This window comes from Sus scrofa, chromosome 12 (genome assembly GCF_054392235.1).
Source record: "Sus scrofa isolate SSC_HxYL_T2T_F1_AM1 chromosome 12, Sscrofa_HxYL_maternal_Yorkshire_Landrace_v2.0, whole genome shotgun sequence".
Taxonomy (NCBI): Eukaryota; Metazoa; Chordata; class Mammalia; order Artiodactyla; family Suidae; genus Sus; species Sus scrofa.
Genome location: NC_139394.1, coordinates 60122491 through 60148384, shown reverse-complemented (window position 1 = coordinate 60148384; position 25894 = coordinate 60122491). Strand labels below are relative to the sequence as shown.

The following is a 25894-nucleotide window of genomic DNA, read 5'->3' as shown; positions in this document are numbered from 1 at the left end:
GTTTGGCAACACAGAGTCCGCCGTCCTACATGGCAGCCATATGCCGATGATGGTGAACGGTGGGCTTTCCAGTTTGCCACAGTCCCCACCCATCCCTGCTGGTCGTCAGCACCAAGAGCAATAATGGAACAGTTGCCAACATTCAGGTGACGTGTGATGTTTTTCTCACGGTTAGGAAATACAAAATAGACCCTGCACCCATGTCTGTGAAAAGAGGGAAAGTGAGAGGGCCGCACACAGTTTTCAAGAAGATCCTACAGAGTCTCTTTCTTTTTGAAAGTGAATTTACTGGCCCCCTAACGATTAATTTTTAAGGAACAGAGATAGATTTAGAACAAGTGCTCTCCCCCCGCCCCCGGCCCCCTCAAAATCAGTGGTTCTCAAAGTGGGATGCCTGAATCAGCAGCGACATCACTTGGGGTCTTGTTAGAAATGCAGACTCTGGAGTTCCCGTCGTGGCGCAGTGGTTAACGAATCCAACTAGGAACCATGAGGTTGCGGGTTCGGTCCCTGCCCTTGCTCAGTGGGTTAACGGTCCGGCATTGCCGTGAGCTGTGGTGTAGGTTGCAGACGTGGCTCGGATCCCACGTTGCTGTGGCTCTGGCGTAGGCCGGTGGTTACAGCTCTGATTCAACCCCTAGCCTGGGAATCTCCATATGCCGCGGGAGCGGCCCTAGAAAAGGCAGAAAGACGAAAAAAAAAAAAAAAAAAGAAAAGAAAGAAAGAAATGCAGACTCTTGGGTGTTAGCCAGACCTACTGATTCAGAACTGTGGTGGGTGGGGCCCTGCGGTCTGTGTTCTGATGCAGCTGAAGGAGCTGAAGGCTGAGCACCACTGCCCGGAGACTCAGAACACAGGATGCCAGCACCTGCTTCCGTTGCTTTCCATCCTCTTAAGACTCTGAGGGGAGGAAGGGCCGGGATCTCCAGCCAAAGAGAAAGCTTCACCTGGACACCACTCCAGGCCGAGTTCTGCGTGTGCTTTGAGGCCTGGAGGAGCCTTCCGCTTTCGGGATCTCAGCAAACCCCGCCTCCCTTTTGTCCAGCAGTTCTATCTTTGGGTCCCTGTGGGGCCACAGGGGTGAGGAGTGCTGGTGCCCTTGACTGCTGGGGCGTTAGATGGTCACTGGGCTCTCTTCCCTTGGGAGCAGCAGAGGGGACCCCAGCAAACAAGGCCGGGCAGTGAATCACATCCAGAGGGAGCGGATGGGCTGCTCAGGCTTACGTCAGAAATGACCAGGTCCTTAAGTGAGAAGAATATCCCTGTTCTTTCAACACTTAGAGGGAAGAGCCAGTCCCACAGGGACATTTTAGAGCCGCCCTTGGTAACTCGGGCAGCTGTAATCACAGATGATCACTTGGCTTTGGGCCACTTTCTTTCTGGCTAAAGGCTTTAATGGCTTCAGTGGACAGTCTACGTGAGCCAGGAGAGAGTACGTTTCTTCCCTGTGGATTTTCTTGGCCGGCCCTAGGCCCGTGAGAGGCTTGTTTCTGAGACGCCGACCAGGCCAATGAGGACTTTCCCCCTGACCCATTTCATTCAGTGGTGATTTGGGGGCCCTGATGGCATTTCAGTGTGTAAGACCCCTCCCGGTGTAAAATAAACATACGGGCAGTACTTCTGCCTCTATCTTCCTGCTCTCCTTTCCCCCTACCTTGATGCCCCATGACCCTGGGAAAGTAAAAACATGCTTTCTTTTTTCTTTTCTTTTCACTCCTGCACCTGCGGCATATGGAAGTTCCCGGGCTAGGGCTCAACGTGGAGCTGGAGCTACTGGCCTGCACCACAGGCTTAGCAATGCCGGATCTGAGCCACGTGGGTGACTGACACCACAGCCCGAAGGAACGCCGGATCCTGTAACCCACTGAGCGGGGCCTGGGATGGACCCCACATCCTCGTGGATGCTAGTCAGGTTCTTAACCCACTGAGTCACAATAGGAACTCCAAGAAACCCGTTTTCTTAGTGGGCTGACAATGTAATCAGAGGCAGGAGGAACGCCGTTGATTCAACCCATAACAATTCGGTGTGTTTTCTGTGTCTGGGGACAGATTTAAGAAGGACATGTTTCGTGTGCTTCGGGAGCTCAGGGGTGAGGACCGCTCATCATTGGCCCCTGAGCAAGAACAGCCGGGGAGGTGGGGAGCGGGCCAGCCCAGGGGGAGGGAAAAATGGGATTGGTGGGGAGGGGGCTGTGTCTCCCAGGAGACAGCAAGGAGTGAGGCGTCTGGCCCACCAGACAGAGCGGGGTGGGTCCCCGTCCGGGCTGGAGTGATGAACCCATGCTGAGCCTTGATTCATGGAGGTTTGGAGGATGGCCTGGAGTCGGGAGGAAATGCATTAGCCTTCCTGAGACAGGACATCAGGTCCAAACCAGTTCTGTGTCTTGTTGGTGGTAAGACGTTGGTTTATTCGATTACAAAATGAAAATAAAAATACTTCTCTTCCAGGATTCTTCCGAAGGTCAAATAAGCTACAGTAGCTACAAGTTCCTGGCCCAGAATAGACAGAAAGCACACCAGCAAGGAAGCACCGTGGGAAAAGACAGGAACTAAAGGTGTGAGGTTCAGGTCGTGGGATGGACTTCGGTGGGAGAGAGACCCCTGATCCTTTGTCCTTCTTATTATCCAGCCTGTCTCCGTTGTAGGAGCATGAATTTGGGGTAGGGAGTGTTCTCTCAAAGTGTCCTTAGTGATGGCAACAGTTCAAATGAAGCTGGACACAGGCTGCTTTGGGAAGGTGGCCAGGCCCCGGATGGGGGCTCACAGCTCTTGTCTGGTGCCACATCTGATCCCTGGTCACTGTCTTTTTGGTCACCCTGGTGGACATGGGTGTTTTCTGGTCTCTTCTGATGTTCCCCCAAATCCCAGTCTTGCCCTCCCCATGCTTGGTGATGCCACGCAGTGGAATCTCACACGTGCCATTCTGTGTCAGGAAGGTCAGAAGGTGTCATTCTGAGAGGTTAGCCCGCAGGCCATGCCACAGGAGTGACTCAGCGCCGGGGACCGCTGATGAGTTTTCTGAAAGGTCGCTCCGAGATTTACTGCGGATGGGACAGCACGGGGCACAACCGATATTTGCAGAGTTTCTTCCATCCCTTCGACCTTCTTATGTAGTCTTTGCAAGAATTTTGTGCCGTCGGTGGTGGTATTTCCGTTTTTATGTGGAAAAGAAAACAAGAGGCCCGTTCAAAGAAGTGAAGTACTTGCTTGAGGTTATACGGGGGCTGAGCGGCGGAACCTGTGCTTGAACTTCCTCTGCCCAGCGGATGATTAGACGCTGCGTTTGGGGACCAGCAAAGGAAGGTCTCTGGGCATTCGAGCGGTTTGTGGGGGTTGCACCTTCTGTTTCGTATCCATGCCCACGGCCTGATGCATCGTGCCCAGCTTGTTTTGGGAGGCCCTGTCCCAGAGTGGAAGCTGTGGTTCCTCGAAGCCTCTGGAATCTTCCAGGCCTCCTTGTTGGAGTGGCGCATTGCATTTCAATGAGAGGAAAAAAATAAGCCAGAGGAGTTGCCAAAAGGGAAAATGAAGTGCGTCTCTGTCTCCTCTTTGTGTGCACAGATGTTTCCTCCCTGGGCCCCCCACCCCACCCCCTTCCCGGGGGCTCCCGGGCCGCAAACAGATGGGAAGGGACCCGCGCTGGAGCAGAGAGCCAGACGCACTGGCAGAGGTCACCGTGCCCAGGACCGCAGAGGCGGGGAGCCGGGGGGAGTCGGGGAGCAGCCCAGGGAGAGGTCCTACGTGGGGTTTGGTTTCTGCCATGCCCTCCAGCCTGAGCTAGTGCCCCAGCCATGACTGAAGCACCAAGGTTTAAGGCGGCCAAAGAGCAAGGAGGAGAAGACTCTGTGGGGACCGAGAGCCTTTGGCATCTGCTCTGCGCTGAGCCTCAGTTTCCCCATCTGTAAAGGGGCAACATGGGATCAAGGGATCTCTGCGGTTTCTGTGTTAGCCCTGCGTTGGTGGAGGAAGTTCTTCACTGTTGCTCATTTCGTCTTCATCTGGTTTCTTAAAAAATAAAGCCCCACCCCCACCCCCACCCCAAGTCTCCCTGCCATTTGAAGGATAATACCATGAACCCGCATTTGATAAACAGTGTTCATTTTAGAGGATGGCAAGTGAGATGGGATCTGTCGAGGGGGATTTTATTAGCACATATTATCTAAATATTTTAAATGAGGCTGTGTTCATGGCTTAGTTCATCATGGAATACACATTTTTTAAAAAATGCCCTGAGGTGAATAGGCTTATCATGGAAAATCTGGAAAATACAGAAAAGCATAAATAAGAAAAAATAGAATCCTTCTCCTTTTTTTTCCCCCACTGTGCATATATGTCTACATAATTGGGATCACAGGGTATATCTAGAATGGTAGATACTGATGGGGGGGCAGTGTTTTCCGCTCGTAAACGTAATCAGACACATTCTTCAAACAACGAAAGATTACATTTTTAAATTTTAACCTTAACTCAAAATTTGAAACATGATGACATGAATACAGCTGCAACAGCCGGTGACTCTCATAACACAAAGATAACCTTTGTCACCGTTTCCGTGTGTGTTTCCTTCGTGCTTTGCTTGGGCAGGGAGCGCGTTATGTTTTCCGTAGCTGAGATCATGCTGCATATTTTGATTTCTAACACAGGAAGTGCTCTTAGAAGATGCTCTAAAAAAGGGTTTTGATGGCAAGGAGGCATTGGCCACTGGGTGGTTTATTAGTCTTTCCTGTTTTTTTGCGGGGGAAGACTTGGTTCATTCAATATGAGTTGTAAATAGGCAGAAAATCATCACTCAAGTTCTTTGGCAAAGAAAGCGGCCGCTCTGGTGCTTTGCGCGGTGCAGCCCTGCTTGGGTGGATGCAGAAAACAAAGAGGACCTGTTTGGAGGTCCTCCCAGCACAGCATCCACAGCGCTTCAGTAACCCCCCACTGTGGACACGTGCTTGGACAGACAATGCGGCATCGGTTATGAGGGTGCCCCACACGTGGCTGGAGGCTTCGTCGGGACCGGTCTTGAAGGATGTTGCAAGAGAACCGTGCATCCTGGCTCCAGGATGGGAGGGAAGCAGGAGAGGAGAGCTGGGGAAAACACTCCGTGCCAGACCTCACCCCCGAGCTGGAAAATGCACCAGATGGCACAGGTCGATCGATTTCTGAGTTGGGGGAGTGCGCGAAGAAATGCATGTATACGGTCGTCTTCCCAATTTTGGTTTCTCTCTCAATGCCTGGAGAGTGAAGGCGTGGTTTCCTTACTTGCACGCTTATTAGAGCCCTTCCTGTATCTTTCATGTCATAGGGTCACACAGTGTGGCTGGATAGGTACCTTTTGGATCTCAGATTTGGGGGCAGGAAATCACATTTGCCGCACTGGCAACAAATGTTTACTGGGTCCCTGCAGGGACGAGCAGCATGATGGCCGGGCCCGTGAAGCTGAAACCTCAGTGGGATTTGTCTCCCTGTACTTTCTAGCACTTTCGGATGGGCAAGGCCGGGTCCTGAGAAGCCGAAAGCAAAACAGAGTCCCCTCCTCTGGTGGGAAGTATTCTCTAGCTGTTCGTAGGAGTAGAGGAGAAGTCTGAGGAAGAATGGGTTTCCTAGATAACTTTTCTCTTTGCCAGCCAGTGTGCACGACGTTTTTAATTATCCAACATCTTTTACCATTGATTATTGATTTTAATGTATTGTTCTGGTCTTTTTTTTTTTTTTTTTTGTCTTTTGTCTTTTTGTCTGTTGTTGTTGTTGATGTTGTTGCTATCTTTTTGGGCCGCTCCCTCGGCATATGGAAGTTCCCAGGCTACGGGTCGAATCGGAGCTGTAGCCACCGGCCTACGCCAGAGCCACAGCAACGCGGGATCCGAGCCGCGTCTGCAACCTACACCACAGCTCACGGCAACGCCGGATCATTAACCCACTGAGCAAGGGCAGGGACCGAACCCGCAACCTCATGGTTCCTAGTCGGATTCGTTAACCACTGTGCCACGACGGGAACTCCTCTTTTTTTTTTTTTTTTTTTTTTTCTTAACAACTGTGCTTGCAACATGTGGTAGTTCCTGGGCCAAAGATTGAATCTGAACAAATGGTAATGCCAGGTCCTTTACCCCCCTGTGCCAGGCTGGGGATGGAACCTCCACGGTGACTCGAGCCACTGCAGTTGGGTTCTTAACCCACTGCGCCACAGCAGGACCTCCCTGTTCTGGTCTTTTCAAATGGAATCCTTTTTTAACCTTACATTGATTCATTGTTTCCTTGCCTTTTGTTTTGTTTTGTTTTGTTTTTGCACTTTCGGGAGATCCTCTTCAGTTTACTCCACACTGTACTGATTTAACTTTGAATATTTTTTATTTATCCACAACTGCTAATGTGGCTTTAAATGGGCAATTTTCAGATAACCCTTACCTCATCTGTTTTCTTCTTTATGTCATTCTTTCTGTTTTGGCTGGTTTTTTCCATTAATGTTTTTCTGTTCCTCTTGCCAAGAGGTCCTGCATCTTGTGTCCTAGCAGCTTCCTGACATTTTGAGCTACTTTCTGAATTGCTCTCTGAAATTGCTCTTTGAGTCTTCAGGATGGTGTTTCCTTACTCATTTCACGTGTGTTTCCCCTCTTTCTTTACTCATTCTTGGTTTTTTTTTTTTTTTTAACCATGCCCAGGACACGAGGAGGTTCCGTGGCCAGGGATGGAACCCCCACCACAGCAGTGACCACACCATGTCCTTAACCCGCTGAGCCACCAGGGAACTTCATTTTACTCATTTTTAGCAAAGCAGGATCTCTGTAGACCCTGCTTTATACCAACAGAGTAGAGACCATCTGTCCCTGGCTTTGGCCCCCTGGGCTCTTGGAGGCAGTTGCATCCCCTTCACAGTTACTCACCTGGAGGTTCAGTGATGCACGCATCTCCCAGCCCAGCTCTTGTTTTCACATTGGCTGTCACCTACCACACTGCTCTTTCGCCACCCGCTCTCTGATATCCCAAGCGGGTGGCATGCATGAGAAATCACGGCTCCCCTGGCCCCCATTCCCACACCCCGCTGCCAGGGCACTCTCCAACCTGACCCGGGGGAATCCGTATCTCTCTGAATGATAAACACCACCCCCCCCCAGCCTCGGCCCCTCCTGCCCTGCCTGCTGGCTGGTTTTCTGGGAGGAGCAGCTCTCAGGCTGCTCTGAGCCGCAGGGGCCAGCTGATCAGCGCTTGGGTGGGTGCAGATCCTGCGTCGCACGTCAGGGGCCAAGAAGGGCGAAGGTGCAAGTGCCTCTCAGATTAGACACCAGAGCAGTGAAGGTGTGAAGTGCCGTTTCCCCTTTCACAGGTAGTCTCTGTCTTGTAAGACGTTCTCCGTGTCCTCCGCTGGCCTTCGTGATTCTGGAGGGTTTTTTCCTGATTTTGATGGGCTACTACTTTTGGTTTTTTCAAAGCCTGGGTGAGTTTTCTCTTTTTCTCTGATGCCCAGTTTAATCTGAAGTTGACAGAGGTGTCCTCCGGGCGCCTGTCCAGTGTCCCTTTCCATGGGGAGTCCTCTGTGTCCCTCCACTGTCCTCTTGGCCCTCCCCCCCGTGGTGATTCCGGCCCCTCCTGGGGCCGCATTCCTGCAGTTGGGCGTATGTGGTCAGTAAAGAATTCAAGTTTGGGTGTTTCCACGGTGATGCGGAGGGTGAAGAATCCAGCTGATCCAACTGCAGCAGCTCGCGTAGCTGCAGAAGCATGGGTTCAATCCTCGGCTATGCTGTGGGTGCGGCCATAAAAAAAAATTCAAGTTTGGTTTTCTGGGATTCAAAAAAGACCATTGCAAGGACACTGCATGATCATTTTACACAGAGGCTGAAACTGTTTCTCAGAGTGGGCTGAGTTTACAGCTAAGGAGAGGCGACATCACCTTAGGTCACGTGGAGATGATAGTTTTTAAGTTCCATTTATTTTAGCGTGTAGTAGAAGAACAACAACCTAGTTTCGTAGAAATTATGGCCTAGGGCCAGGCTGAATTCAAGTTCCATGGAAGTCAGTTAAAAATCACTTAAGCTGGAGTTTCTGTGGCGGCTCAGCAGGAACGACTCTGACTAGCATCCACAAGGACGCAGGTTCGATCCCTGGCCTCGCTCAGTGGGTTAAAGATGCGGCATTGGTGTGAGCTGTGGTGTAGTTTGCAGATGTGGCTTGGATCTGGTGTTGCTGTGGCTGTGGCATAGGCTGGTGACTGCAGCTCCGATTTGAACCCTAGCCTGGGAACTGCCATATGCCACGAGTGCTGGCCAGGAAAAAAAAAAAAGACCAAAAAAAAAAAAAAATCACTTAAGTAAATCACAGTGCAGCTGATGCAGGATGATGAGAAAGTTGTGACAGCAGAACGTGAGTGATGGAGGTTTGGAGACGCTGAGCTGGGGAATCCCGTGCATCTCGAACAGGACCTCTGAAACCAGATGCCATATGTCCAGTCCACTTGATCTTAGGACTCTTTTACAGTGTGGGACACAGAAACCTTATGAGGGGCCTCGGTCCCAACCAAATTGAGTGCAGGAAACTGGCTGCCAGTGACTTCCTGTGAGCCTGCTGGGCCAGGGCCAGCCGCTGCCTACATGCAGCCCTGTCCTCTTTCTTGCTTGGTTCTGAATGGGCATCTCTCTGAGTGTCCTGCCTCCCTTCCTGGTGTGTCCTCGTGGTCCCTAGCTCCTTGTGTGCCTGTGTGCACATTTCCACGCCCACCTCATTTCCATATTCCTCTTTCTTTTGTCTTTTTTTTGTTGTTGTTGTTGCTATTTCTTGGGCCGCTCCCGCGGCATATGGAGGTTCCCAGGCTAGGGGTCCAATCAGAGCTGTAGCCACCGGCCTACGCCAGAGCCACAGCAACGCGGGATCCGAGCCACGTCTGCGACCTACACCACAGCTCACGGCAACGCCGGATCGTTAACCCACTGAGCAAGGGCAGGGACCGAACCCGCAACCTCATGGTTCCTAGTCAGATTCGTTAACCACTGCACCACGACAGGAACTCCATATTCCTCTTTCTGAGTTAGCCGGGAAGGGGGTGGGGGGAAGGACATCCTCTCGTTTTCCCTAAGCATTTTCTTCATTTCTTCCGTGCACACTTCACTACCTACTTCTTGTTAAGAGCCCCTCTCTGCGATCTGATTCTCAGAACTCACCCCTGTCCATTCCCCATCGTGTAGCCCCTGAGTGTGAGGCCCTGGGTTGGGCTGGAGGGAAAAAGATTAAGACCCGATTTTTAGTGTTTAAGAGTACGGAGAGGGGCCAGGGGGTGCTGCGTGAGCTAAGGGAGGACACAGGGCTGGGGTGAGTCGAGCCCAGATATCGGGGAAAATTCATTCTCTTGCTCCCAGAATCATGTACCCCCCCCCACCCCGGGTTCCACTGTGCATCCTTCCTGCACGAACTGCCAGCCCCCCTGTGAGTTCTCACCGCCATCTCCATGCAGATGCTTCAGCTCCACCTGCCAAGGGCCAGGTTCCCCCCACTTGCCCAGGGATCCCTTTGAACTTGAATGTGTAGACAGCAAACTCCACCACGTCCTTCTAAAACGTCTCCCACCGCGTGGCTGGATCCCAGGGGGACTGGTTCTGACTTCTCTTGTTCCCTTTGGAGTCGACTTTTACTTTGTCCTGTCCCCCATGTCTTAGCAGTCACCAAGGCTTACCTTCACCACGGCTTATCCTACTTCTTACGAATGTCCATCTGCTCCGGTCAGGCCCTTCCTTTTCACCCTTGCTGTCAGCCCGCTTCTCTGTCTTCTGAGGCATTGCCCCTGCTCATCCCAGCTGAAAGCGCTCTGCCCTCTGAAAGTTCTTTTTTCTTCTTTCCCTTTCCTCTTTTTAGAACTGCACCTGCGGCATATGGAAGTTCTCACGGCCACACTGAATCCTTAACCCACTGAACGAGGCCAGGAATCGAACCTGCATCCTCATGGATACTGGTGAGGTTTGTTACTGCTGAGTCACAACAGGGACTCCCTGAAAGTTCTTATTGTCCCCTGACTTTGTGGGCGCTCATCACAGACTCCTGTGTACGGGCATTCCTTTTCTTCACTTGTGTTCGTGCCTTTTCTTCCACACTTTCAAAGTCAAGTCCCACATTACCCACAGCATTCAGGAAAGGGTCGTTAGTGGCCCGACTGATTATTAACTTGATTAATTATTAGTTGATTGATTGACCATGTAGCCAGAGGGGCTGCCTATCCAGGGGGCAGGGGTGTCTTTGAGACCCCGTATCCTGGAGACCACATGGGCTGGTGAATAATTTTTCCCTTCATGACTATGAAGCATATTTAGAAAAAGTGAGTCATCATCCCCAGATGTTTTTAGTTAATTATGATTGTAAGACAACATGACGCGTCCCACAGAGGACAAAGGGCCCGCAGCAGATGTGGTGGCCTCTTTTGATGGACAGTTTTCACCTCAGCCGAAACTGAGAATAATTGCAGGAGGGTTGGTTGCATGTGACGCCACTCAACTCTTTGTGCTGTTGGATCTCGGGTTTTCTGCTGCCTTTTGTTTGTCCATGTGCCCCCCTCCACCAAGTACAAACATACCTATTTGCAGAGACCAAAAGGAGGTGAGCAATTGGTGCTTTTCCCAGCCAGTTTGAATGGTAGAGGGCTAGAGCAGTGAAGCAGCATGAACGTGACTTCTGGGTTGGGATGCTCGGATGCCCCCAGTCAGTAAACCCGTTAGAAAGTGTGTGCGCCTCTAATACAACCGGAAACGTTAACGTGGGTGACTCCTAAAGAACACAGCCTCTGCAGGACTGGTTTGTTCTGTCTAGTTCTGGTCAGAACAATGGTCAGCCTCCTGGATTGTAGCAACCCAGAAAGGCCCCTTGCTATTGGCCGGAGGCCTTACGGAGAACTGCTGTGATGGGCTTTCTGTGTTGCTTTCAGCGGGGCCTTGTCTGTGGTTATATCTGCTTATGTGTGCGATGCGGTGTCAGAGGGGTGTCAAGGCTGAACAGCCTTGAAACCGTCCCTTCTTTGCTGTTATAAAAACAATAAGTCGTGGGCTGTGAAAACTTCCATCACCTTTTTTCTTTTTGTCGTTTTTTTGCCATTTCTTGGGCCGCTCCCACGGCATATGGAGGTTCCCAGGCTAGGGGTCTAATCGGAGCCGTAGCCACCAGCCTACGCCACAGCCCCAACAACTCGGGATCTGAGCTGCATCTGTAACCTACACCACAGCTCATGGCAACGCCGGATCCTTCACCCACTGAGCAAGGCCAGGGATTGAACCCGCAACCTCATGGTTCCTAGTCGGATTCATTAACCACTGAGCCACGACGGGAACTCCTCCATAGCCTTTTTAATTCCACAGAACCGGGGGGGCCCCGAAGGTGGAGGGTCTTGCCTGTCTAGGTGCAAAGGAAGTTTTGCTTCAGTCTTCTCTGGAGCGGGATCCCATTTCCAGGAGCAGAGAAGGACCTTGCTCCTGTCTGTGTGTTCCAGGGCATGGCTGGTCCCGCGGCTCAGGGTGTGGGTTTGCATCCGGCCTCTCCTCCCCCGCTACAGAGAGACGATTACCCCGCAGCCTCCTGCCTTCTCTTTGCTTAGGGGCTGGCCTGGGGCCATTTTACAGATGCAGATTTAGGCTTGTGGATAGACTACATTTTGTTTATCCATTCATCCGTCAATAGACAGGTGAGTTATATCCACCTTTTGGTTAATGTGAATAATGCTGCTGGGACCAGGGGTGTACAAGTATCTATTTGAGTCCTTGCCTTTGAGTCTCGTGGGCATATCCCCAGAAGTGGACAAGCTGGATCATATGATAATTCTATGCTTAGTTCTTTGAAGGATTGCCTTCCTGTTTTTCAGAGCATCTCACAGTTCCATCGGCAGCGCAGAAGGGTTCGGGTTTCTCCGCATCCTGGTCAATACCTCTTCTTTTCTGGGTTTCGATAGGAGCCATCCTAAGAGGTGTGAGGTGTTATCTCATGGTGGTTTGAATTTGTATTTCCCCAGTAACTAGAGATGTATCTTTCCAAGTGCTTTTAGGCCATTTGTGTATCTTCTTTGGAGAAATATCCTTTGCCCTGTATTTTATTTATTTATTTTTGTGGCTGCACCCACGGCGCATGGACGTTCCCAAGCCAGGGACTAAATCCAAGCTGCAGCTGTGACCCGAGCTGCTGCCATCAGACTCTTTACCCCGCTGTGCCATAGCGGGAACTCCTCCTTGGCCCGTTTTAAAATCAGGCTGTTTGCTTTTTGTTGTGGAGTCTCACCTTTTTTTGCGTCCAGGGAAACTGCAGCTCCTACTCTTTCAGCCCCTTCTGGTGGTAACAACAACAGCAACAGCACCTCGCATCACTCTTGGGCTATGCCAAGTGTTTACACGGATTTTTTTCCCCCGTTTAATCCTCACAAAGGCATTTTGGGAAAGATAACTGTGATTGTCTCCACTTTACACTGACGCTTAGAGGCCTCGCCCTGTGTGTCACAGCAGGTAAACGGGGACCCAGCAAGGGCGTGACCCTGATCTGACTCTCTCCCTCCACGATGGTGCTGATGGCCCAGCCGCCACCCGAGGAGCTGGCATTGACAACCTCTTCCTAAGTAGACGCTTCATGCATGTGTTTGAGAGAAGAAGTGAGAGTTGATAGGAAACCACCAGTCCTTAGGACCTCAGTTCCTCCGGAAAACCCTATTTACTTCGACGTAAAGAATCAGTTCCTAAAATCCCAAAGGTTTGCATCTGAAAGCAAACCCAGAAATGCATGACCTTTTACATGCTAAACCTTCGGCTGCTCCAAAAAAGCCTTCTAAGTGGTGGGACATGATAATATTGACCAAGAATCCAAGACCCTGTCCACACTCGTTGGTGGAGGCAGTGTTGCTCCCAGGGTCCAATGCTCTTTTCACTTGAAACGAACAGCTTTGTGATCACAGGTGGCTCTCATCGTAGGTGCCCGCTGTCACCTCCCTTTTCCCGCCTTCTGTCCAGGTTTGGAGGTGATGAGGGTGGAGTGAAGACGGGCCCGGCAGCTTTCTGGCTCTGGTTGGGTCTAACACAATGGTTCTTTGGGAGAGCGTTCTCCATCCTTTGTATGTGGGTTTTTATCTGGCCTTGGGTTCGCGCAGCTGGGGCTGGAGCCGGGGCCAGAGCCGTGACTTCGGGTTGGGAAGAAGTTGGCGGAACATTCCCCAGCAGGGCTGGGGCAGACCCAGGGAGTCCCGCCTAAAATACCGCGGACAAAGGCGCTCTTGTCCACAGGCCTGGGGGTGGGAGGCGATCTGGTCAGTGACACAGGCTTGGCCATTGTGTGTCCTGACCTCAGCCAACTGATTTTAGCTGAGAAAGGGGAAAAAGAGAGAGTGCAAAAAAGAAAAAAAGAAGGAAAAAAAAAGGAAAGAAAGAAATAAGCCAGCAAGCAAGCAAGCCAGCCTCCGGATCCTTTGCATCTGGAAAGTCCAGAATGCATTGTCAGTTTCCTCCCAAGAGCCGGAGCAGATTTGGAAGGAACTGTGCAATGTAGTGGGTTCTTTGTGAAAGAACAGCGACGTGAAAAGCCACAGAACATCCTCCGGGGTGCCTGGGGCCCTGACCCCAGGGTGGCAGCTCGCCTGGGCCTCATTTCCCGCAAGGGGGCATGGAGAGGAAGCTGGCAGGGGCCTGGCCAGCAACCCCGGGGACTTGAGGCGGAATCCCTGGCTCTCTGAGTTCACAGCCCTCTCAGAAGATGAGCTCTTCTCCGGGGGTAAGCACCTGCTCGCCGGCCCAGGTCTGTTCTGCTCGCTTCTCCCCTGCAGGCTTCTAAAGTGGCTTCACCGTGGTAAAGAGGCAGCTCTGAGCGCCCTCCGAGAGGGGGGCTCCAGCTGAGCCTGCGAGGCCTGGTGTGTCGGGGGCATCTTTCAGGGGGCCCCGGGGGAAAGGGAGAAGAGACGATGTGAGCGGTGTTGGAGAAAGCAGGAAGGGAGGGGGCGGGGATAAGGTGGCAGAGGGGACGTTTGTGGAGGGACCGGGAAACGGAGCGGTGACACGGAGTTTTCTGTTGTGTAGATTGTGGTCCAGACCCTGCCTCTCCCTTTCTCCCCAGCCCGGACCTTGGCTTCTGCCCACCCCACCTTCTGCACCGTGGCCCAATTCCAGCTGGGACACTGTTGGGTGAAAGCCCATTGGGGGACACAGCTCCCCTGAAGGCACCTGCCCAGTGGATCCAGTATCTGCCCCGTGGTTCCAGGCTGGGCTGGATGCGTGTGTCCAGTTTGGTGGTGGCAGCAGTGGCCGCCATCAAGGTGATGGAGTCTCTCCTGAGACTTAGGGAGGGAAGAGACTTATTTTGCCAACCTCTCTGCCCCTCAAAGTCAGACTCCCTGCTTCTTTGGAAAGAGGGACCTCTGAGCAGCCAGGATTTTTGTGAACCACTCTCTTGAGGTTCTGGACAGCTGGGGAAGGCCCAGGGTCCACGGAGAAGCTCTTCTGTCTCTTCACCAAACCCTCCTCTGTCCCACTGGCTGAGTCAAAAGCAGCATCTCTGGTTTGGGCATGGCTGCCGGTGGAGGCCTGAACCCTACCGGGAGGAGAGATGGGCTCATCGTCCTGGAGCAAGCGCTGGCGGGCCAGGGGACCTAGGAAAGCTGGGCTGCTCAGAGCTTCAGGTGCATCTGAATTGCCAGGGGCCGTTATAATGTAGAGCCTGGCTCGCGGGTAGGGCTTGGGGCTCTGTGTTTCTAACCAGCTCCCAGAGGACACCGGGGTTGCTGGTGCAACGACCACACTTGGAGAATGACTGTTATAAAGAAACCCAGACCAACCAATCCAGTTCTGACCGTTAGAGCTGCCCAGGAGCCAGCTGCAGAGCACTGGGGGTCCAGTGGGCCTGGCCCTGGCTGTGGGTGGTGGCAGGAAGGTTTGTGGGAAGACGGGATTAGCAAAAAGATGGACACTGAGGGGCATTCGGGGAGCAGGGTGCAGCCCGGTGAAGCTCTTGGCAGGATTGAGGTGTGGGGGTTGTTGGCCATTGGCCAGGTGTACCCAAGCTGCGGCGGGCTCTATCTGGGGTGCAGTGTGTGCAGTGAGCAGTGGCGCTGATTGTTCTGCCAGCAGATCCAGAACAATCCTGCTGGAGCCTGCCTTTGGTGCAGGGCGAATTCTAACTTCAGACACAGGGAATCTCAGGATGCCAGGTGAATGTCTGGTTCTAGGCAAGATAGAGTGTGACCATGTGTGGCTCTGGGGGTGACCGGGGAGGGGCAGACACAGGCCATCAGGACAGAGGCACTCACCAGAACTCCCCATGCTGAGAGGTGGAGGCACGGAGCTCCGAGGGGTTGAGGCAGAAGCCCAGGTGTCTGGGGCCCGGGCAGCGTTCCAGGACCGTCCGATGCCTCTGCATCACGAGTCTACACTTGAATGTGACTTTTTCCCTCCTATAAAAATGGCACTTCCGTAAAACAGACAGGCAAACATCCAGAACCATCGAGTATTATCCCATATATTCGAAACACAAAGCCACCCTGGAGACCATCTGTCCAACTTCCGTATTCTTGAGATGAGGAAATTCCGCAGTGGCAGAGACGAAGCCTGTTGCTCAAGATGTCACAGCAAGGCAGCGGCCGCTCCCGGCCTGGCGCTCTGGCCTCCCTGTCCTTGGCGTGGGGCTCCCAAGCGGAGGTCGATCCCAGACCGTGACAGTCATGACCTTGGCTGTCCCCTTTGTCTAGTTGAATCCGCACGAGGAGCCAAGGCTTCCAAAATGGCAGCTGATGTGGGTTGCTTGGAATCGCACCCCTTCTGACTCCTAGAAAGGCGTCCTGGCCCTGTCCGCCTTAACCTCCCTCTGGTGCTCATGGTTCAGAGCCGGTTAGGACAGGCTGGGAACCAGCTCCCAGGGTCAGAAGTCTTTGACGGGCATCGCTGGGAGCACGGGCCATTGGCACTGCAGTCGCTGGAGTGCATTTCCAAGGAGAGAAGAACGGCCGCCCCAGGTTTCCCTTGGTGCCTGGGGGCCTGTACGTGGCATCCACAAAGCCGGACCCGCTGGATGGCGGCCGTGGGCAGGCCATCTGAGACACCCATCGTTGTGCCCTAAGGAGCTCCAGTCTGCCTGCCTTTAAAACGGCACCAGCTCCCCCGAGGAAGCCTGCTTTTGCCCCCAGAGCATCTGTGGCAGCAGCCGTGTCACCTGTCCTTGACGTTCCTTTCTGGCAGGCAGGCTGCTTTCTGCGAGGTACCGAGCGTCTGGCTGCCCAGGCCAGCCGCGTTCACCCCTCTCCCTCACTTCTGAGGGTCTTACATCCATTTCAGACAGAGCGGAATGCTTGGGAAATTTGGTTATGGGGTTTTCTTCAGAGTCATAATAGCTTAAAGTGCCAGAAACAACAGCATAAGGCATTTGGGGGTTTTGCACCTTAACACTAAAGAAAGGCTGTATTTCTCTTTCTCATCCCCTCCCCCCTCCCAATTCCAAGGGCTGGCAAAACTCTCATTCCTGGTTTTACTCTCTGTGAGGGGAATCGGAACTGGAATCATCTAGAGGGGTCTTTACCCCACCAGGAGCCCCCGAGGGAGCGTGGTGCTGGTGAACAAGCCTCAAAATATCCTTCAGAAGCTGCTTCTAGGACAGGATACTTGATATCAGCATAGATATAAACTAGTATAGAAAATCTAAGATGTGGGGGGTGGATTGATTTTAAAAGCTTTTTTTAAATTAAAGTATAGTTGATTTACAGTGTTGCGCCAGTTTCCTGTATCGCAAAGGGACCCAGTTGTCAGTATATATATTCCTGCTTTAGGATGGATTGGAGAACCCTTGCAACGATGAGACGTGCTAGACGCTGCTCCACTTTCTTCCTGTGCTAAGCAGGGAAATTTCGGTCCTTAAGAAGCCAGGACCTGTGGCATAAGGAGGAGAATGAAGGGTTGAGCCTCCCCACAGAGGCGTCAGGTATAATGCTCCCAGTTTAGTGTCCTGGGGTTGGGCATCAGTGTAATGGTTTGCAACTTTTATTCATCACTGCATTTTTCTGGGGTCTTTTCTGAGTCTGGAGTGAATGAAGCGGTTCTCTCTAGACTGAGAGAGTCTCAGACCTCTTCCTCTTTGGAGCCCAAAAGAATTTGGTGCAGGGGAAAAAAAAAAAAAAAAAGCGATGTTTCATGACCGTTTATGTTCCTTGTCAGGAGGTCTCTGGCACCTCTTTTATTTATGTGGCAGTGGCTTTTGCAGGTTTCATTTAAATGCCTCGAAACTTCCCTTGTGGTGGTTCTGGGCTCCGTTACGAGAGCTGTTCGACAGGGGTGGAACCCCAGTGCTGGAGGGCTGGCCGCCGCTGGTTTTACAGAGGAAGGGGCACATGTCCAGAGAGGCGGAGGGCACAGCGTAGACAATAGAGCTCGCTGTCTGGGGTCGCGGCCTCTTGATGCCTAGACCCCTGTGCTCTCTGCCCATGCATCTCCAGTGCTGAGGTGGGGGTGGGATGTCAGGACAGCCCCGGCTATTTTTATCTGCCGGGGCAGGGGTCGGAGGAAGCCAACTTGTCAACAGCTGGTCAGGAAGCTGAGTTGGAATAAAACGTCTCTGTTAATCACAAGGTGGTGAGCAGAATCACTTGGCTTTTTCCTGCTCAGAAGCCAGAGCTGGACCAGGCTGCGGGGAGCTCGCTGCCTTGCCCCGGAAAGCTCCGGAGCCTCGGGATCAGACAGACCTGAGAAACGGGACAGAAGTGAGGGGCTTTCTCTGGGGTCCCCCAAGCTCCTGGAGACTCCAAGAAGGGGAGGCAGCTGTGGTTCCCCCTTTTACTCCTGGAGCCATTCTCTGTGTTTCAGGGCTACCCCCTTCCCCCTGTGGCCTTCACCATGGCCATGACGCCTCTGGACACCTGCTCCACACCTCGTAAGCAACGAGAGAGGCCTCAGTGTTCGGTGGCACAATTATGCCGTTCGGTCAATGTGGAGATTCTCCCAGGAGATGCTGGGGAGTGGGCATGTCACAGATCCCTGTCATGCTGGCTGGCGTCACCAGGAAAAGGACCGGCCACGCAGAGTCTCGCATTTCTTGCACCGTCTCCTCCAGAATCCTGTTAATTGGCCCTTTTGTCTTATATGTGTATGTCTTATAGGTGCGAGGGTCCTGATAGGTCTTTTCTTCCCGGTCAGTGACATGGGGTTCATGCAGAAATGTGTGCTGGGCCCACTTCCTACAGGATCGATTCCTTCCTACCCTCTGCTATTCGGCCCCCAGATACTTCATGGCTGTGAAAGGGCCGCTGCACCAGGAGAGTTCATTCATCCAGCTCGTTCTTGTCATTCGAGTTACTGCTTGCAAAGCTTTTCATCCATCCTTGCCCTGCCGGAGACCCCTTGGTTTCCACTTGGGCGAGTTTTCCCGCGAGGGTTGACTTCCTGTATCCTTGCATGGACCACATTGTAATTGTGTTCATCAAAATTCCTGGTTACCCAGATCACTCCCTTCCTTTTTAGGGTCAGAAAATACAGAGTTTATTGTTCTGTGTCCTTTCCCGGTTCGGTCCCAGTGAGTTGATCCCCCCGCCCCCGCCGCCACCCCCAGGAGGCACCAAGGGGCTTGCTGATGGATATTCAGAGTGGGCAGGACCCTCGCAGAGTCTCCAGGAGCCAGACACGTCTGCAGTGCTCAGAGAGGTTCAGCCTCCAGGCCCAGAGCTGGCAGCTTTGTGGGGACCAGGAGAAAAACCTCATGGCAGTGATGTCTACCTCTTGTCCACCAGTGGCAGCCACAGTGTGAGGCTGCCTCTGGCTGCCTCGTGGATGGAGGACTGTGTCGAGTGGGGGGGATTGCGGAATCGAGTAGCTGATGCAGGCAAGGAAGAGCGAGGCAGTCCCTCACGGGGATGGGGCCAGGGGCTGGGAAGCCCAAGTGAATCACCCTCTGGGCTCTGGTAGACATTGCTCTAGGAGGCTTCTCGTGGGGTGCAGGTGCAGCATGAGCAAGTTGGGAAGTCAAGCCAGAGGGATGTGGATCTTTGCTGTGAAAGGGACCCCCTTCATCCAGCCACCCCAAGCAATGAGGCCCGAGGACACTTGGGTACCAGGTTTAGCAGAATCCCGGGGACATGTCCACTTAAGGGATTGGAGGCTGGTTGGGAAATGTCCTTTGAAATGGACTCGAGGAGGAGTTCCCACTGTGGTGCTGCAGGAGGGGCAGCATCTCTGCAGAGCCAGGACTCGGGTTCAGTCCCCAGCCCGACACCCTGGGTTAAGGATCTGGTGCTGATGTACCCACGGCCTAGGTTGTAACTGCGGCATGGATCCGATCCCTGGCCCAGGAACTCCATATGCTACAGGGCGCCCCCCCCCCCCAAAAATGGACTCAAAGACACATTTTGGACGCAAAGGCACATTTTAAATCAATTTTAAAAATAAATGTTAAAAGAATAAATGTGGCACAAAAATGAAATAAAACGGACTCAAAGAGGCAGCCCTGCCAAGCGGGTGATTTCTTTTTTTTTTTTTTTTATTTTCCCACTGTACAGCAAGGGGGTCAGGTTATCCTTACATGTGTACATTGCAATTACAGTTTTTCCCCCACCCTTTCTTCTGTTGCAACATGATTATCTAGACATAGTTCTCAATGATTTCTAATGGGAGTGTGAGGATACCCGTGGAGGGCTGGCCACAACCTCCCACGAGGCGGTCACATCTGCTGAGAAGTTGTGCACAGAGAGGAGTGGAGGAGAGAGAGGCGTCCCCGTGGCTCTGTGGCTTCTGGCGGGCAGGGGCTGGAGGCGAGCCTTGAGGTTTGATTCGCATTCACAAGGGATCGGGGGAAGCAGAGCAGCTCAGATGCAGGCTGAGCAATAGCTGCAGTCTTGTCTGAGCGCTGAGCCCAGCTTTGGCTCTGAGGGCTTCTGGGAGCAAACGGGCTACAGGTGAGGTCTTCCGAAAGCCCTGGGCTCCTGAACGTGCCCTCATCCATCAAAGAGGTTTGGACCCACCCTGTCCACCTTCGTGGACATTGGGGCTCAGGATTCCTTGTGGAGGCACGTGTATGGGCTTCCAGGACCCCTTCCTTTGGCTGTGTTCCCTCTGGCTGGAACCTGCCCTTCTCCAGGAAAGAGAGGGAAACAGATGCCAGCGGATGGGAGGGGATCTGAATTGGGCAGGTAGCTGGCCAGCTGCGCAGGAGAGGAGGAAGAGGTCGTCGTTTTATGGGGTTGGGAAGAAGAGCGGGCTCTGCTTTCCTTTCTCGCGGTGTCCTTGCTGCTTTCTCTCGTCCCTCCTGATCTGTTTTAGGATTATCTGGAGTTTGGGGTGCAGGTCGTTTTCTTTTTTTTCCCCACACTCTATATTGGGAAGGGTGACACATACACATGTTCTATAACTGGGCTTATGTGATTATTTACACGTTTTTTAAGCTCCTTTCAGTGTTCAGCCGTGGTCCTCTTCATTCTTCACCTGTCATTGTTTTTTGCTGTGTTTTGGCTTTTGGCCGCACCCGAGGCACGTGGAAGTTCCCTGGCCAGGGACTGAACCCGTGGCACGACAGTGACAATGCCGAATCCTTAACCGCTAGGCCACCAGGGAACTCCATCCTGGGATTGTTTTCATCTTTTAGGCACCCAGAGTGCATCTTTAAGGCACCTGCTTGGTCAATAGCCTGAACCCTTGTCTGGAGAGCAGTGCATTTTGATCACTTGCAGTCGTGAAAGATCGTGGCCGCGGAAGACGGGCTCAGCGTTTTCTGCAGGACAGTCCAGGGGTGGAAGTGTGGCCACAGAGGAGCCCCTGTGCGCCTTTAAGGAGACACCCTCCTCCCGCGTAAACGGTGGTGGGACTTTATCCTCTTGGCGGTGTAGCTGTACTGCTGGAAGGTGCCCTCTTGTTTGGCCTGGAACAGGGCAGGACCTTCGGGCCTGTCTCCTCGGAGCTGGGGGAAGTTTTCTTTTGCCCCATCAGCCTTGGTTTGTAGTTTCTCTTCTGTTATGGCTTTTGCGCTGGTCTCCTCTTCAGGGACACCGAGCATCCAATTCTTGGTCTCCTCTTCGGTTGCCTGTGCTTTCGTGTCTCCCCATTTCCTTTGCGTTCCGGGGACAAAACTCTTCTCTTTGTTTTGTACCTAACGGATCTTTTCTTCTTTTTGCAATACTCCTTCTGTGTTCTGTTGCAACCACTGCGGATGTTCCTTCTGTTCCTACCTTTTCCATTTCCCTACAGTTTTGAGCACATCTTGTCCCTTTTGGATATCTATTTATTTATTTCTGTCTTTCTGTCTTTTCTATGGCCACACCCGTGGCATATGGAGGTTCCCAGGCTAGGGATCAAATCGGAGCTGTAGCCGCCGGCCTATGCCACAGCCACAGCAATGTGGGATCCGAGCCACATCTGTGACCTACACCACAGCTCGTGGCAATGCTGGATCCTTAACCCACTGAGCGAGGCCAGGGATGGAACCCGCAACCTCATGGTTCCTAGTCGGATTTGTTAACCACTACGCCACAATGGGAACTCCTTGATATCATTGAAAAAAAATCAACTTGCCTTTTCTTCCCCCCATGAGTCTGTTCTCTCTTCATGACCTCTTGCTTTGGTATCGTAGATGCCGTATCTTCCTCCCTCTTTGGAGGCTGCTAAATGATTTCCTGGCATTTTCCTTCTGGAGACCAGATGAGCTCAGGAGAAATTTGTGCTGCTCCTAAGGCTTCTGGATACTGTTTCTTGATTTATTTTTCTGCACTTCAAGAAACCCTGTATTATCTTGTCTCCCACACCTCCTGTACTCAGAGCTGAGCAGTCCAGCCAGACCCATGGAGAGCTGGGATTTGTCACAGCAGGGCACACGCATTGCCTGGACTGCCATGCTCTACTTCTTTGGTGAAATAGCCTCTCAAATGTGTTTGAAGCCCAGTTTCTACAATTCCCAGTTTCCTTCCTTCTATGCATCCATCCATCCATGCATCCATCCAGGGTTCTGGGTACTGGGCTGAGACCTAAGCTAGGAACAAGACGATGGATATGGCCTTGCCTTCCTGAATCTCAACGTCTGTTTCTCTCTTACGTGGCCTGTCCTCCTCCACCCCTCTGTCTGGGTCTCCAAATCTCTCAGCCCTGGCAGAACATGAAGATGCTGCCAACGCCCGTCTTCTCCCCACCAGCCTGTAGGACTACCCGTGAGGGCTACAGTTCCCAGAATGCATGGTGTTGTGTCCTTCGTCCCCTTCTTCCTCCCCAGCTATCTTCTGAGTTGCTCTCCATGGATGCAAAGGCTGCCAGAGCCAGAGAGAACAATACTTACACCTGGGAGACAGAGGAAACGTGCCCAGGATTCTTGTAGACGCTGACCCGAGGCTGGCGATGTTGATATGGGAGGTGGGGCCCTGCCTGATGCCTTGTGTCTTAACCTGTAGCCAAGGCTTGTCTTGCTTTCGGAAGCTGTTCCCAGCTTTGTGGAGGAAACTCTCCACGCTAAGCAGGTGTCCAGCCCAAAGGCATGGTGTGGCCGTGACTCTCCACGCTTCGGCCCAGCTGGGTCGTGGTCTTCTTGGTGGCTCCCTTGCCGTTCTGTCCCTAATTGGCTGACCCATGTTGAGTGACCGTGGAGGCCACTCCTAGCCACTGGATCCAAGACTGCCCAGGGCGGGCTAGTAACACACCAGGTTCTGGGGACTGATGCCTCCCAGGCCCCCCTGGCCGTGTCCTCCCCGCTCCGGGGTGTCCCAGCTGGCTGTGTGGTTGGGGAAGGGAGAAGTTGCTGGAGAGTTCTTTGTGGAGAAACCTTCAAGCAGTGCCAATCACGGCACCCGGCTCATTAGCAGTCATTGCCATGGCAACGGGTCTGCCAGAAAGTGGCTCGTTAGGCTGACAACTTCAGCACTGTTATATATATAGATGTGGGTGGGGGGAGTGGGGGTGTGGGGCCCCGTGGATATGCCTTTCTTTAGCGCTCCTCTTGCTTCTGGGTTTGGGGTGTGAGAAGACGCGGATTCGGGGGGCCCTTAAAACGGTTTGATCCGGCTGTGAAATCAAGTGCCTAAAGACCATCCGTTACCACCGGCGAGCAGCGTTTGCTCGCATCTGCGGAAGGTAAGACTCAGGTGCTTCTGGAAGTCTCCTGAAGAGAGAGGAGTCCCGGGTTGAACTTGAAGAGTCAGGGAGGCCGTGGGGAGCTGAGGAAGGGGGTTCCTACTGCCTGGAGGCTGCAGACAGGAGGGAGTCGCTCTTAAAATAGTCTATGTGAAGGGTCGGGGCTAGAGGCTTGGAGCCTTGCCTTCTACATGTAGCCATGCAAACGTGGTCTTTGGAATAAAGTACTAATTTTCTGTGCCCAGTTTTGATTTTAGGAGTGATGTCTCCATCGCTCCTTCTAAATAAAGCTGCAAGCCAGTGTCTTCTGAGTTCCTTGAGCATAAGACTCACCTAGGATACATGTTAAAAGGCAGCTTCCCAGGCTCAAGGCTGACTTGGTGTCCAAGACAGGGCCCCCGGAATCTGTACTTGATCTCGTATCCTGGGTGACGAGAGAGGGAGTCCCAGGCACCACACTTTGAGAGACGCTGCAGCAGGGGGACTTGGGTTTGTTTGTTTTGTTTTGTTTTTGCCTTGCCCGAAGCATGCAGAAGTTCTGGGGCTAGGGATGGAGACTGCACCGCAGCAGTGACCACACTGGATCCTTAACCCTTAACCCACTGTGCCACCTGGAAACTCCCTAGGGGGATTCGTTGTTAGTCTCTGGATGACTGCTCTTCATTGCCTGCTTCACCCCCACCCCCGCCGGATCAGTAGCCATCATTAAGAGGTCTTTGGCTGTGTTGTTTTAAGTAAAGGAGACAAGGAAGTCAGCCCACAGCCGGGGAACGTGACGGCTTGGACGTGGGTGGTGATATTTCTGCACGTCTCCTGGGAAGGCATATGCTCATTTGGAGACGGTGAGACAGGCAGGAGAATCAGGCCCAAGTTGCCACCTTCCTTGGGTGGGAGCTGGGCTGTCAGGTGGTCCAGGTGCAGATACAGAGCTGATCAGGGACAGCCGGGGAGAGATGGGCCGAGGGTAACCGGGATTTGGGTAACTGGGCAGAAATCTCTAGAACAAAGCGACTACTTTAAAGCTTGGTCTTAACATTTAAGCTGTGCGACGTTGGGTGAGATATTAAACTCTCTGAATCTCAGATTTCTCCTTTTAAAAATGGGGGAAAAATGGCATCTCTGTGGCAGCTTGCGGTAGCGAGGAAAGTGTGCGAAGCACCCGGCCCAGTCCTTGGTGCACGGCAAACATTTGCTGAGCAGAAAGACCTGATCAGTTGGTACACATGGGATCTGAGCTCAGCTGTTTCTTGAGTACCTCCTGGACTGGAGTTCTGCAGCGGTCTCGAAACTCTGTATCCCATGGGAAATAGGGTGAGTGGATGGTGCGTACATGCCTCCATTTCAGAGGCCAGAAGACCCATAGTTTTCTTCAGATTCTCAGAGGATGGGCTCTCGTATACAGTTGAGCAGGTTGTTTACTGAACAAGGGGGCACAGATTGCAGGGAGGGATCAGGGAGGCTGAAACCCAGCCTTGCATTCAGAGGGCTGGCCCATCTGGAGAAAGAGGCAGCGTTTTCTGATTCCCACAAAGCCATCCTGTGCGTTAGGTTTAGAATTTCTGAGCGGAGGAAACTGGCTTCACCTGCCCTCATTCCCACTCCTTCTGATCTTGTTCATTGTAGGTGGGGGCTCCCCAAGCTCTGGGCCAGCCTCACCCGGGCTTCTAGGTCCTGTTCCCATGGGAAAGAGCAGCCGGAATGGAAGGGGAGAAGCCACAGGACTAGGGATGGGAAGGGAAGGATTTAAGTTGGAAGGAAACTAATTAGAAGAATAGGTTTGGCAGAGACCTTAATTACTGGGTAGTTACACACTGAATGCTCTTGATGGCTGTGGGGCAGCAGGGGGCCTGCCCTTCCACTGCCAAGGGGAGTGAGGTCCTGTTGACAGACTGGGCCTCTTCTATGAGAGCCTGCAGGTGGGGAGGCCAACTTTTTTTTTTTTTTTTTTTAAATACACCGAACAGAAATTTACCAGCAGCGACACTGCGACATTTATCCACGCACAGCTGTGTGCAGTCGTCGCCATCGCCCCCCAAAGGAACCCCTGCACCCATTTTCCCCTCCCCCCAGCCCCTGGAAACCGCTAATCTGCATTCCCTCTCTGGATTTTTCTCTTCTGGGCATTTCATGTAAATGGGATCACACAATATGTGGCGTTTTGTCTCTAGCTTCTTCCACTCAGCACGATTTCCAGGTTCATCTGGGTTGGCATATATTATTACGGCTCATTCCTTTGGGTGGCTAAATATTTTTTTGGGAGCCACAGTTTGTTAGCCTCTTGTTCGTCCCTTGATGGATGCTTGCGTTGTTTCTGCCTGTTGGCGATTGTGGATAATGCTGCTGTGAACACGGGTGTCCAGGGTGTGTTTGAGCGCTGCTTTCGGTTCTTTCGGGGTGCACGCGGTTGTCCCCACCTCTTTGACTCCTGACTTATTTCAGGTCAGCCAAGAGGAGAAACTTTATGGAAGAAGGGAGAAGGCACAGGGGACCGTGGCTGCCCTTGGATGGTGGGCAGAGCGGGGCCCCGGGGCCATGCTTGGAGGTGGGGGTGGAGACTGTCTTTGCCACAGTGACCAAGCCAGAAAGTTGGCTGAGTTGGCCCGGGTGCCCTGTCCCCTCTTTCAACACATCTCGGCCCTTCTGGGCTCAGCATCCAGGATGCCTCCCCCCGACCCCCTGAGTACGTTCCAGAGGGTCCTGCATCTCCTCGATGGAGGAGACCTCAGTCACGGCCCCTCCGTGGGCATCACTGTCCTCAGAAACCTGGGCCGCTTCTGACCCGACAGTGTGGGGTCAATTACCTAGTCATGCTAAAGAGAAAAGTCACGTAGCTATGGAGACAGGACAGATGTCCTTGATGCTATTTCATAGGTGGGCCTTGGAGGGACACAGCTTCCGTC

At 52.7% G+C, this 25894-nt stretch overlaps 1 protein-coding gene across 24 annotated transcripts in view; it reads left to right on the top strand.

Moving 5' to 3' along the window:
• The window catches only part of GAS7 (growth arrest specific 7), a 221522-nt gene that overhangs the window by 106964 nt on the left and 88664 nt on the right, over positions 1-25894 (top strand). For 3 of the 24 annotated variants that reach the window (XR_014821843.1, XM_084986138.1, XM_021067874.2), the window contains exon 1: positions 13447-13695. The exons of 8 other annotated variants lie outside the window; for them this stretch is intronic. Coding sequence is in view for 3 of the 16 variants with exons in the window: in XM_021067874.2 (XP_020923533.1) it covers positions 13678-13695 (18 nt within the window). In the remaining 13 variants the exon portion in view is untranslated. Of the gene's footprint in view, positions 1-2069; positions 2137-2448; positions 2558-4784; positions 5139-13446; positions 13720-16408; positions 16519-16669; positions 16885-22857; positions 22995-25894 lie in introns of those variants that run through there. 13 more of the 24 variants (XM_084986145.1, XM_084986136.1, XM_084986141.1 and 10 more) reach the window with 10 other exon arrangements.